At 22.9% G+C, this 12,735-nt stretch overlaps 1 protein-coding gene across 1 annotated transcript in view; it reads left to right on the forward strand.

Annotated features, from left to right (window-relative positions):
* LOC127281747 (dentin sialophosphoprotein-like) overlaps positions 1-12,735 on the forward strand; it is a 67,827-nt gene that overhangs the window by 34,228 nt on the left and 20,864 nt on the right. The window contains exons 5-7 of the mRNA XM_051305622.1: positions 8,680-8,902; positions 10,054-10,201; positions 12,288-12,374. Of these exons, the coding sequence (XP_051161579.1) occupies positions 8,680-8,902; positions 10,054-10,201; positions 12,288-12,374 (458 nt within the window). The remainder of the gene's footprint in view (positions 1-8,679; positions 8,903-10,053; positions 10,202-12,287; positions 12,375-12,735) is intronic.

Here is a 12,735-nt window from a genome sequence, read left to right on the forward strand (position 1 = left end):
GTTAATAATTAGTTACTTTTTTCTACTAATAATTAGTTATTATTTTTACTAATAATTAAATTTTTTTTACTAATAATTTGGTATTTTTCACTAATTGCTAAACCAAAAAGTGAGCCACGATTTTACTAATAATTAGTTACTTTAAACTAATTCAAATTTAGAGAGATAATTATTAATAATTATTGTTAGTTATAATTAATAATTATTGTTAATTATAATTAATAATTATTGGTAATTATAATTAATAATTATTGTTAATTATAATTAATAATTATTGGTAATTATTATTGTTAGTTATAATTAATCATTATTGTTAGTTATAATTAATAATTATTGTTAATTATTATTTTTATTAATTATTAAAATCTACCAATTAGTACCAAAAAAAAATTGGTCCACCTTACGCTGTCCAATTAATTCTCGTCAGTTCCCCAATTCTCATGCAAAAATGACAAAAAAATATTTTTTGAAAATTTAATTATTTTCTCTTTTTTAAATATATAACAACAATTTGTCAGAATTTTTTTTTCTGATGCATAGTGATTGATGAGATTTTTACAATTGGCGACACGTTTGTCCTTTTTTTTTTCACCACCGAAAAAGCTTTTTTTTTATTTTTTATTTTTTTTATTATCAGATAACTCCGACTAACGAGCATGGGGGATTAGGTTATTCATTTATCGACTGTTTGACAATTGTCCATGACCTAGTTTCAGATCTTGGAGAATGTACTCATGGTACACTGTCGCTATGCAAAATAAACATTTAATTCCACCATGATTTAATCCAGGAATTAAACTCATGAAAATTCCTTATTACGAAAGAACATTGAAAAAAAGCAACATTTATATGAGAATAATTAAATATTGCAAAAAATATAGTTTTTAAAAATTCTAAAAAATATAAGAATAATTTTTGTTTTTGCATATTAATTAGTTTAAATTCAAAATGGAATTGAATGGAAAAAAATAACTTTACAACTAAATTTTTTCAAATGTAATTATTTTATTATTCGAAATTGAAATCATAATTTTTGGCTATTAAAATTATTTAAAATAATTACAAAAAAAAAAATTTAATAATTGTCTTAATTTTGAAATTAACTGAATTTTAATTTGTTGACAGTTGATAAAAAAAAAAATCTAGCGAAGGAAAAATTTTTTTCAAATTATCAAAATCTAGGTCAGTAAATATGTTGAGTGCATTTTCCCCCCTAAACTCCTCATTTGAACTGGTTTAGAACGCTTTTTCTTTAATTTTAATTAATTACTGAGGTGCTATTTGCGTATATTTATATGGGCGGTAAAAATTTACGCAATTTAAGATTTAATTTGATGAAAAAAAGAAATGAAATATGTTGAGAAACGTATAAAGAATTTTTTATTAATTAATTATGCAATTATTTATTGGTTAAAATTTTTTTCTTTTTTTTTAGCTGAATTTATTATATCTATATTTTTTCAAACAAATAATTTTCGTAAAAAAATAGAAAAAAAGTCGTATTTTGACTTTTATGAAATATTTTTTTACAAAAAGTTGAATTATATATATATATCAAAATTGAATAACGATATTTAACTTCCGATATGAATTTAGCTATTGTTCAATATTTTTGACACGCTTCTCGAGCACAATTTTTTAGAGTCAATGACAGCTATTGGTGCGAACTGTGAATCGTATTTATTTGCCCTGTGTCGATTTTTTTTATTTATTTATTTCTTTTTCAAAAAATCGGATTTTCGAAAAAAAATGCTTCGGATTTTTTTTTTTTTTTTTGGCTTTGTATTAATTTTTTTTCTGGTATTTTTTAATATTTTCTGTTTTATACATGGAAAAAAAATTGTTACATTTTTTCCTAATAAATTGAATTGTAAAAAAAATGTTGAAAATGAGGTATTCAACAGTTTGTCGAAATGAAATATATTTTTTTTTGCTATATATATGTACAATTTTCCTCGCACAGTTAAAATTTCCGGTTTAACACCTCTGCCTTCGATTTACCGTCAAATAACTAACGAGACGCGAGGATTTTCGCTAATTAAATAGTTCCCCTCACCCCCTCCTCTCTGAGTTTCAAGTGGGGTGTAGATTCTGTTGATAGAGATGTTTCCCTGTAGCTAAATTGAATGTAGGGTAGATATTTAATTACATCAAATACACTCAATTCCCAATATACACTTGAGAATTCCGGTCGCGATGATATCTTCCTGAAAAAAAATATATAGGTATATATATATTTATAGATTCTTTAGAAAATTCCACATTTTCCTCGCACAAAATTCCAATATGAATTTATTTTTCTCTTTTCTAATATTTATTTTTTTCTCTCTCTATTTCTGAACAAAAATTTTTTTTTCTTGCATTTTCTATTTCGTGTGTGAATATGAATATTTTACTTTGGTATGCGTCTTTTATGTTGCTGTATCAGTTTTTTTTTATATGTATAATCTTATCAGTTATTCCATTATCGATTCACGGGAATTGGTAAAATTTTGTAATGATAATATTTTTACATAATATTTTATTTTTGTTATAAATATTTTTAATTTGTAAAATAAGTGAATAATTTTGAGGCGAATAATATTTAGTAGAAACTAATTTATTTATGACAAATAAAATTTTTATTTACGCCAAATAAATAAGTTAGTAGGCTCTGAGACAAATATTTGTTTATTTAATTCAAATATATTTTATTTGATTCAAATAAATCATTTCTCTGGGTGTAATATTTTTGTATTAAAATTTTAGTGAAAAATAACTAGAAATTAGAGGAAATTTGTATTAATTTTTAGTATTAAATATGTTTACTTGATTTAGTAATATTTTTTTTTTACTAAAATTTCAGTAAACAAAGTCTAAAAGTTAGTTGGAATTTTTACTATTTTTTTTAGTAAAATATTACCATTTAATTTAGTAATATTTTTTTATTAAACTTTTAGTAGTGAGAAGTAACTAAAAATTAGTAAAAATTTCTACTAATTTATAGTAAAATATTATACTATTATAGTAATTTTCTTTATTTAGTAATATTTTTTTACTAAAATTTTAGAAAATAATGACTAAAAATGAACAGAAATCTTTACTAATTTTTTGTAAAATATTACCAACTACTTTGGTAATATTTTTTTTTTACTAAACTTTTAGTGAAAAATGACTAAAAATTAGTAAAAATTTGCACTAAATTTTTAGTAAAAAAAATACTATTTAGACGTAAAATACAATTATTTATAAAATTTAAGGCATGTCAAAATTTAAGGCCTTTTTTAAATTGTTTTAAAATACTTTTTAAAATCGTGAGTCTAAAAAATCAGCGACTGAAAAATACACCGCGTTTAAAATTTCAAATCGTTTTAATATTACAATAAAAATAAATACGGACTTTGTAAAATCGCAGTTTGGGTATTTTCTTTTTTATTAATTTTTTAATATATTCTGAATATAATATGAAGGTTGAATGTATTGAATTTTTTATCGCCGCTACATATATATATAATATGTGTGAAGCCTTGATGCGAAAGAATTGTTTGATGTTATCGAGATCAAATATTCACTTTATGGTTCATAGCTTTTCTCTCTCTCTCTTTCGCTCTCTCTCGTCATCTTTTTCAATTGATAGCACACAACACTTTGCGTCATCGATTTTTCTAGTACTCTCTTTATTTTTCCTTTTTTTTTTATTAGAGATCCCTTCAATGTCTCGCAATTAAAGGCCATCCACAAGCCGCAGTAACGAATGTCACTCATTGTATATAAGGGGGTGCAACATTATTTGCTGATCGCAACAGTTTGCAGAAGCACGATTGTTGAGGTACTTAGACTGCATTGTTGTGTGTATAAATATAAGGGGAAAGAATGGATGAGAGAGAAAGAGAGAGAGAAAAAAAAATACGACCGCGCGACTTGCAACTATTTCCTGTGAGACTTGGCGGTTTTATGTTTTATAAGCGAGAGATAGAAAAGAACGCGTGTATATATATATATAGACAAAAACGGAAAGAAGAAATGAATTCATTTCTCCATTTCAAGTATTTAGTTCCATCACAATTTTTCTGTTCCACTTGCATGCAAGAGGGAGAGAGAGAGAGATAGAGAGATAGAGAAAATTAAACTAGCTGTATCTGGAGACAATATAGAATAAGACGGCAAATTTTTTTTTTGTTTCTTATTGCGGATTTTGTCTAGAAAATTTTGTTGGCATTTTAAAATGAAATTTTTTTTTTGAATTTTTTTTTACTTCAAATATGTATTTTTTTTATATTCATTCAATTTAAACATAATTTTTTTTTTAAATAAAACAATTTTTTTTTAATTAAATAATTAATTATTTTTAATTAAAATACTTAATTCCCACTTGGAAAGATTCCCTGGAAAGTGCCCCCTGGAGGTTCTATCAGAATTCCGCCGGAACTTACAACGTAATTCCGTCGGAATTCCATCGGAGTTCCAAAGAATTTCCGATGGGATTCCGACGGAATTAGAACTCTAAAAATTTTTGAAAAAAATTAATCGGAATTCCGTCAGAATTCCTTCGGAAATTCTTTGGAACTCCGATGGGATTCCGACGGAATTAGGACTATAAAAAATTTTGAAAGAAATTAATCGGAATTCCGTCGGAAACTCTTTGGAACTCCGGTGGAATTCCGACGGAATTACGTTGGAAGTTCCGGCGGAATTCTGATAGAACCTCCAGGGGGCACTTTCCGGGGAATCTTTCCAAATGGGTTACACGGAAAAATTTTTTTTTTATCTGGAACAGCATTATGTTTCTCTAGAATAGCAAAAACTTTCGCTGTTTTAGTGATACATATCGCTGTACCAGTGAAACTTATCGCCGTTCCAAGTAAAAAATTTTTTTCTCTGTATTTTTAAATAAAATACTTAATTACTTTTTAAATAAAAAATAAATATTATTTTTAAATAAAAAAAATTATTTTTAATATATAGAAAATTATTTTTAATATATAGAAAATTAATTTGTTTTCCAATAAAAATATTAGTTTTAATAAAAAAAAATTAATTCAATTGTTTTTGTATAAAAAATATTAATTATTATTTTTATCAATTTAATTTTTTTTTTACTTTAAATTAAGTCCAGTAAATTTTTCCTATAATTTATAATATTGCGATTAATTAACACTACAAGTATATATTAATTACACATTCGTTATTCATTAATTATTTTTCTAAACCTGTAAATATTCTTCTCTCTCTCTCTGTTTCTCTTTCTCGTATATGTATAAGAAATAAAAATAGTTTTCTACGCATGAAAATTGTTTTTATTCGAAAGTCACGAAGTAGAACTCTCATAAACTCAATCAGAAATTCTCTCACAGTAATTATTATATATATATATTATACTTTCCGAAGAAAACTGATGTGTGCGTATGTCTGCTCTTTTACAGAGTCAATTAAAATTAACCTCGCAATCAGTTTAACAAATGGAAGTTAATTTTTTTCCTTTTTTGAGTATAAATATATAAAAGCTGCGTGCGACATTCACTATACATAATAGTCTCCGATTAATTGTATTTAATTTATTTGTCTTATATAAGTTTATTGAAATTATCTTTTTGTGATATGTATTTTCCTTTTTTTTCCAATGATTAATCATTGCTTCCGTATATAGATGAGATTATTGTTGGTATTATTCAGAACTGATAATAATTAATAATTAAATATTAGATACCGCGTTTTTTTTTCTTCTTCTAAAATCCACAATAATTCGATTAACTCATTTTTGAGATTATTATCATATCTTTGTAATAGCTATCATGTAATTTGACATATATCGATTGCAATAAAAATTATCCACCGATTTGAAAATGATTTGAGAATTCTTTTATTTTTTTGGGAAATTTTATATTTTTAATAATTATTTAATATTACATTTTTGAATTGTTTTTAATAGAAAAAGTTAATTTTAACTAATTAAATGAGGCTTTATTCATTTAATTTATATAAATAAATTTATTTCTAAATTTATAAAAAAATTATATTATTTAGAAATAAATTTATATAATTAATTATGTTATTTATAAATTATTATTATATTTATTGTTTTATTTTTTATAAACAAAAAATATCCACCGATTTGAAAATGATTTGAGAATTCTTTTATTTTATTTTTTTTTAATTTTTTATTTTTAATAATTATTTAATATTAAATTTTTGAATTTTTTTTAATAGAAAAAGTTAATTTTAACTAATTAAATGAGGCTTTATTCATTTAATTTATATAAATAAATTTATTTTTAAATTTATGTAAATAAATTTATTTTTAAACTTATTATAAAAAAATTATATTATTTAGAAATAAATTTATATAATTAATTTTGTTGTTTATAAATTATTATTATATTTATTGTTTTATTTTTTATAAACGATACTAAAGTCAGTTACGTTTATTATCAACGATTAATAATTTTTTTCAACGGTAAATTGTAAAATTTTTCAGCTAAAAAATAATTTTTTTAATTAATTAGAAACACTCTGCGAAAAATAATTTTTTATATAGAATTATTCCTTCAAAAATATTATTTATATAAAAATCGTTGATTATAAACGTTCTCTTTATTTATCGTTTTTATCTATTTTATAAATAATTATTATAAATTAAAAAATAGAACTAAATAAGTATTAGCAAAAGCTGATTAATTATTTCGAAATCGCATATAATATTAAAAATTAAAAATATAAAAATATTGTAATATTTATTTTATTTATTATTTTATTATTATTATTATTTTTATTATTTATTATTTATTTTTATTTATATTATAATATTATATTATTATAAATTATAAATATTAAAAAATTTATTTTTATTTAAAAAAAAAATAAATAATCATTTACAAAATTCGAAATTTTTATTGCAAAACGATTTTTGTTTTTTTTTTATTTTTAAATTTAATTTAATGAGCGCAGGGATTAAAATTGTCAACTCTTTTAATGATCCCTCTATTTTTTTTCCTGTTTTTTTTTTTTTAAATAGCACACGTATGTTGAAAATAAATCTTGCAGAAGAGTAGTGGAATAAAATACAATAAAGAACGAAAGAGAGAGAGAGATTTAATTAGTAGAATAGTATGAAATGAAAAAGGAGTCTGTGTTTGTGTATATATATATATATGGTATCAAAAGCCAGCCTCTGGGTTAGCAGTGCGCCGCATTAAGCTTTGTGGATAATCATGTCAGTCGTGTGTACATTTCCTCTCCTCTTCCCCTCTCTTTTTGTCCCGCACCTGCAACACCTTTCTACCTTGCAATGTGTTTATTCGTATACAACCAAGTAAACTGGGTTACATCCATTGAAAACTACAATTTTCTATTTTTCTTTTTTCGTTTTGCGAAATAATTCTAAAAATAATTTTTTCAATACTTTAAAAAACTTCCCGCGAATTATCATAACAGTGTCAATTATGTCGATGAAGCAATATTTCCCATTTTTTAAAATTAAAAAAAAAAAAAAAAAAAAAAAAATTTAAAATAATTAATTAGTATTTATTGTATATTATTTATTATACAATATACAATTTAAATTATTAATTAAATATTAAATACCATTTTTATTTTTAATTTTATTTTTTTTCCATTTATTTCACATTAGACTTTTTAGAATTTTAAATTATTTATTAAATTTTAAATTTTGTATTAAATTATATATTATTTATGGATTTTCAAGTATTTGTAGATTTTATTGAAAATCCCCTTCTGATTGACGTAACATATTTAATCAGTTGCTACGAGGATATACACTTATCCCGAAGGCAAATTGACTCGTTCTCGCAGATTTGATTTGCTGAGGAAATGGGAGCAAGTTAAATGAACTGATGCGTAAATTTCGTTAGTTAATGTCAATTAGACTTTTTCGGAAAAAATTTCCACTTTTCTCATTAGCAACGATATAATGAAATTGCAAAAATTGGGAAATGTTTTTTTTTCCAAGTTGGCAAAATTCTTTTTTAGATACACTCCTTTCTATACATTTTGCAATTAATTACAATTAAAAAAAAGGGGGAAATTTAATTTTATACAAAATATAATATTTCACGAAACAAATATTATTTTCCAAATGTAGAAAAAATTTATTAATTGATAAAATTTCGTATAAATGAAAAAAAGTAAATTAAAAAAAAAATTGAAAAAATAATTGTAAATTTAGTGATAAAATTATATTTCGTAAATAAAATTAAATTAAAACAAAATTAAATTAAAACAAAATTAAAAAACTAATTGTTAATTTAGTGATAAAATTAAATTTCATATTTTTTGTAGGCCTTTCTATACCTTTTGCAATTAATTAAAATTTAAAAAAAAAAGTGTAAAATTTAATTTTCTACAAAATATAATATTTCACGAAACAAATATTATTTTCCAAATGTAGAAAAAATTTATTAATTGATAAAATTTCCTATAAATGAAAAAAAAAGTAAATTAAAAAAAAAATTGAAAAAATAATTGTAAATTTAGTGCTAAAAAATTATATTTCGTAAATAAAATTAAATTAAAACAAAATTAAAAAACTAATTGTTAATTTAGTGATAAAATTAAATTTCATATAAATGAAATATATATAAAAAATTAATTGTTAATTTACAGATAAAATTAAATTTCGTATTTTACAAATGTAAAAAAAAAATTGTCAATATTTTTACTAATTAAATTATTTTTTTATTGCAGAACCAAAGAAAAGAAGATTTCATCCATTGCGAGGATTGCGAAGAATATTTAGGAGAAAAAGTCGTGGAGCGGCGGATTCTCGTCTAACTTCCGGTTTAACTGATGGTGATTTACTAGCTCGTGATCGTGAGGAAGTCACTTTGCGACATCCTGCAGGGCGAACAGAAGAAGCACGTAGTCGAAGTGCTAGTGAACTTCTCACGGATTCCTGTGACAGAGAAAGGTAAAGACATTTTTTTATTTTTTATTTTAATTTTTTTTTTTTTTTTAATGTATATATTACCTTTGAAGTTTTTTTTTCACATTGTTTATAATATAGAAAATAATATGTATAAGAGAACAAAAAACTATTTATGAAGATTTTGAAAGAAAACCATATATATCTCTATGTTTGCGGTTTTGAAAAACACAGTCGACTCATTGCAATTACAGCGCTCTTTAATTTTATAATACATAAAAACGTTATAGTCATTAACTCGTTTTGCGCAATATTCTCTTCATTGCTTCTCTAGAAAATTTGTTTATTCTTCCTTCGTTAATAATAGGCTTTCTTCTCACACTTAGAATTTTTTTTTTCTCAAAAAAAAAAAATAAATAAATGCTAAAAACTAACAATAAAATAACAAATAATTAATAAAAACAATAAATACAATAAAAAACAATAAATGTAATAAAAAAACAAATAATTAAAAAAACAATAAATAATAAAAATTAAATTAAAAAAAAATCAATATAGATCATTATTCAAAATTTTCTTTCAGTATAGAACAAATTGGCTGGCCAGATAAATATGGAATAGTCTTCTCATTGAAGTCTGAGAATTCTTTCAAACAGTAAATATATTTTCCCAAAAAAAAAAATTGTCTGAATATTTTAAAAAAAATTCTTTTTATGTCTTTTGTGTATGTATAGTGAAATCGTATCCATATAAAGAGGCTATGAAATTCGAGAATGTTAATGTAAAGGCTAATTAGACAGTGAAAGCTTTTTTTCATTATTGCATTGTATTTGCTGGTATAATTTTGTTTTAAAAAATTATATTTTAATGTCCAATTTAAATGGTACTTGGTGCTATTTTTCAAGTTGCTTTTTATTTATTCGTCAAGTGCTATTTTTTTTAATATACTATATTTGGGATAATGGTGTACCTGGTTTTACAGACTTTCATTTTTTTAGTATTTTTTTTTTTAAATAAATTCCAAAACTGGGAAATATTTTTAGAAAATATTTATTGTAATTTAGAGAAAAAGAAGTTTGTAATTCCAGAAAATTAATTTTAAAATTCTTTTTTTTTTGCTTGTGAACAGTTGGAATGACTCGACGAAACATTAAAAAATAATGGATAAATGCTAATAAATTTAATAAATGTTTCAGTGTATTTCTCAGGAGAAATGGCGAAGATGATTCCTTTACGAAATTTCGAGGAGGAGCGGGACAATTATCAGTTTCACATGACAGTGTTTTTCCTGGAGAAGTGCCTCACACTCGTCCTCTATCTCTCGAATCTCTTACAACCCTTGAGGTGAGTTTTTTTTATAATTAAAATTCTCATTTAAAATTTATAAATATTTAATAATATTAAATATTAATTTATATAAATTTGGAGAATATTTTACGAGGCTGAAGTACGCGCAACGTTTATATAAACGATTTTTAAAGAAATAAGTTTTTAAAATGAAAAATTCTATAATTTTTTGCCTAAAATTTTTTTTTTATAATTTGTTAATTAATGAAAATTACAAGAAATATTTTTTATAGAATTTTTTATTTTAAAAAATTATTTATTTAAAAATCGTTTATAGAAACGTTGCGTACTTCAGCTTCGTGAATATTTTTGATTAATAAATTAATTCTTAAAGTAAAAATATATAAAAAGAAAAATAATCTCAAAGTAAGAATTTGAAATAAGTTTGGAATCTGAAATTGCAAAAATTGGAATTTAATTTTTTCTTTTAATATTTCAGAGATAGAGAATAAAAAAAAGAGATTAAATACTACAAAATGATTGAAACTAATGAGAAATAGTCGCGAAAAAAAATATAAGGGTTTCTTTGTAATATATGGAGAATTTGTTTGGAGTCTGTCGAAATAAAACAGACAGTGATAAATCTCCCAGAATTCTAATCTTGAGCGTTATATATTTTACCCGAGTGTTCCAAAGGTCCCTAACACCAGTAGCTGGAATGCTCGTAAACCCCGATGATGAGGTCAGACTGGAAAATCATTATAGTCATCCTTCCTATCATAATATTTCTCTTAACTGCATTCTTCGCAATAACCCAAAGATAATCGATAGTTTATTTCAATAATTTTACAATATTTATTTTAGGTCTTCTTTTTTTTTTATTTTCACATTTATTAGTTTCTATTATTTCTTAATTTAATCAATCAAAATATTTTTCATCTTAAAATTTTTCTTAATATTTTCGATTCCAAACTGATTTTCAAAAAGGAACATTATTTTATTTACTTTTCCTGAAAATTAGAACTATAAATTTAATTTTTAAAATAATTAGTGGAATTGAATTTGCGATTCTATATTAAAAAGTGAGTTTTTACATTTCGTTTTTGGCCTGCGACTAAAAAATTGAAATTCTTTTTCCATCTATATTCCATGTTCTCGTGACATGAAATAGAATTTTGTAGATATTTGCGAGAAACTTGGAATAATTTTTTTTTCTTTTTTTTTTTTAAACCGTACTTTCCACATTACTTCTTAAGAAATGAAAGATCCATTCTCAGCATCTGGTAAACTTATGCTCCGGTAACTTGTGCGAATGCATAGCACGCCTATTTCAGTCTGCAATAAGGTCAACAGCGAAAATAGAATCGCGGTAAGCTTTTAAGACACGAAAAAAAGAAATTTCAATTTGACAATTGAAGTTTTTTTTTTTCAAATGATCAGAAAAATTGCCCCACAAAGGAAATTCGAAATTAAAAAAAAATAATTCAATCTAAAATTATATATAAATATTAAAACGACCTAAAATTAGTTTTATGTTTTGATATTTTAATTACTTGTTAATGTACCGAGCGTTAGGTAATTCCAATATTGAAAAAAAAATTAGTACCTATCATTGAAAAGTAATAAATGAAATTTCACAATAGATGTTTGAATTAATCAATTCATGAATAATCATTCTGAAAAAGTATAATGACCTCAAAAGAATAGTGCAAGTCATGAAAAAAACTTAAATTGTATTTCTTAATGAACTGTCAAAGAATTTTTTTTTTCAACTTATTTAAATCTATATTGAATGACTAAAAAAAAAAATTACTGGTCACAGATAAATATTTGTAGTTCCAAACAATGAATTCATAATCAAATATTTACTTAAATCTATCTCAATTTTATTCACTATTTTAATCCTTTGTGTTTATATTTTTTTCCCTAATTTAATTAAAAACTTTTTTAATTTTTATTTAATAAAAAAAAACAGAAAAGTGAATTGCATGAGTTCATTTTTTTTCCCTTATAAATTATTATTATTATTCAAGTGTCTGCCCGTTCCGTTCTGATAGACGATGAAAGTTAAAGCGATTTTTCTCCTTAAAGATTAGCCGCATACTCTTGAAACTCTTGAAATTTACTTCAATTTTTATTTCAGCGAAGGCAATCTAATACTGGAGACGAGACGGAACACAACCGAGAGTACAAGTCACATGTGGCCCAAAGGCAGAGGATATCATTAAGGGTGAGTACAATTTTTATTCCTTAGATTACAAAATTTATTTTCTTTTTCAAATTTTTTTTTTTTTTCAAATTATTGTCTTTTTTCAATTTCATTAATTGACTTAATTATTAAGGATCTTAATTATTTGCCGAGAAATAATAATAATTATAATAATAATAATAATAATACTATTGTATTTCCAAATATATAATTTTATAATTTATTTAAAATAAATAATATAATAATATTTCAAATTTAAAACTGATAAAAAAAATGTTTTATTAATTATTTAAAATATTTTTTTTCTCTTACCAGAGATTATTATTAATTTAATTAAAAAATAGCGAAAAAAATTATTATTATTATAAATAAATTTAATTTA

The sequence above is a fragment of the Leptopilina boulardi genome, unplaced genomic scaffold (assembly GCF_019393585.1).
Source record: "Leptopilina boulardi isolate dan_hultmark-lab unplaced genomic scaffold, ZJU_Lbou_2.1 LbouV2_278, whole genome shotgun sequence".
NCBI classification, from domain to species: Eukaryota; Metazoa; Arthropoda; class Insecta; order Hymenoptera; family Figitidae; genus Leptopilina; species Leptopilina boulardi.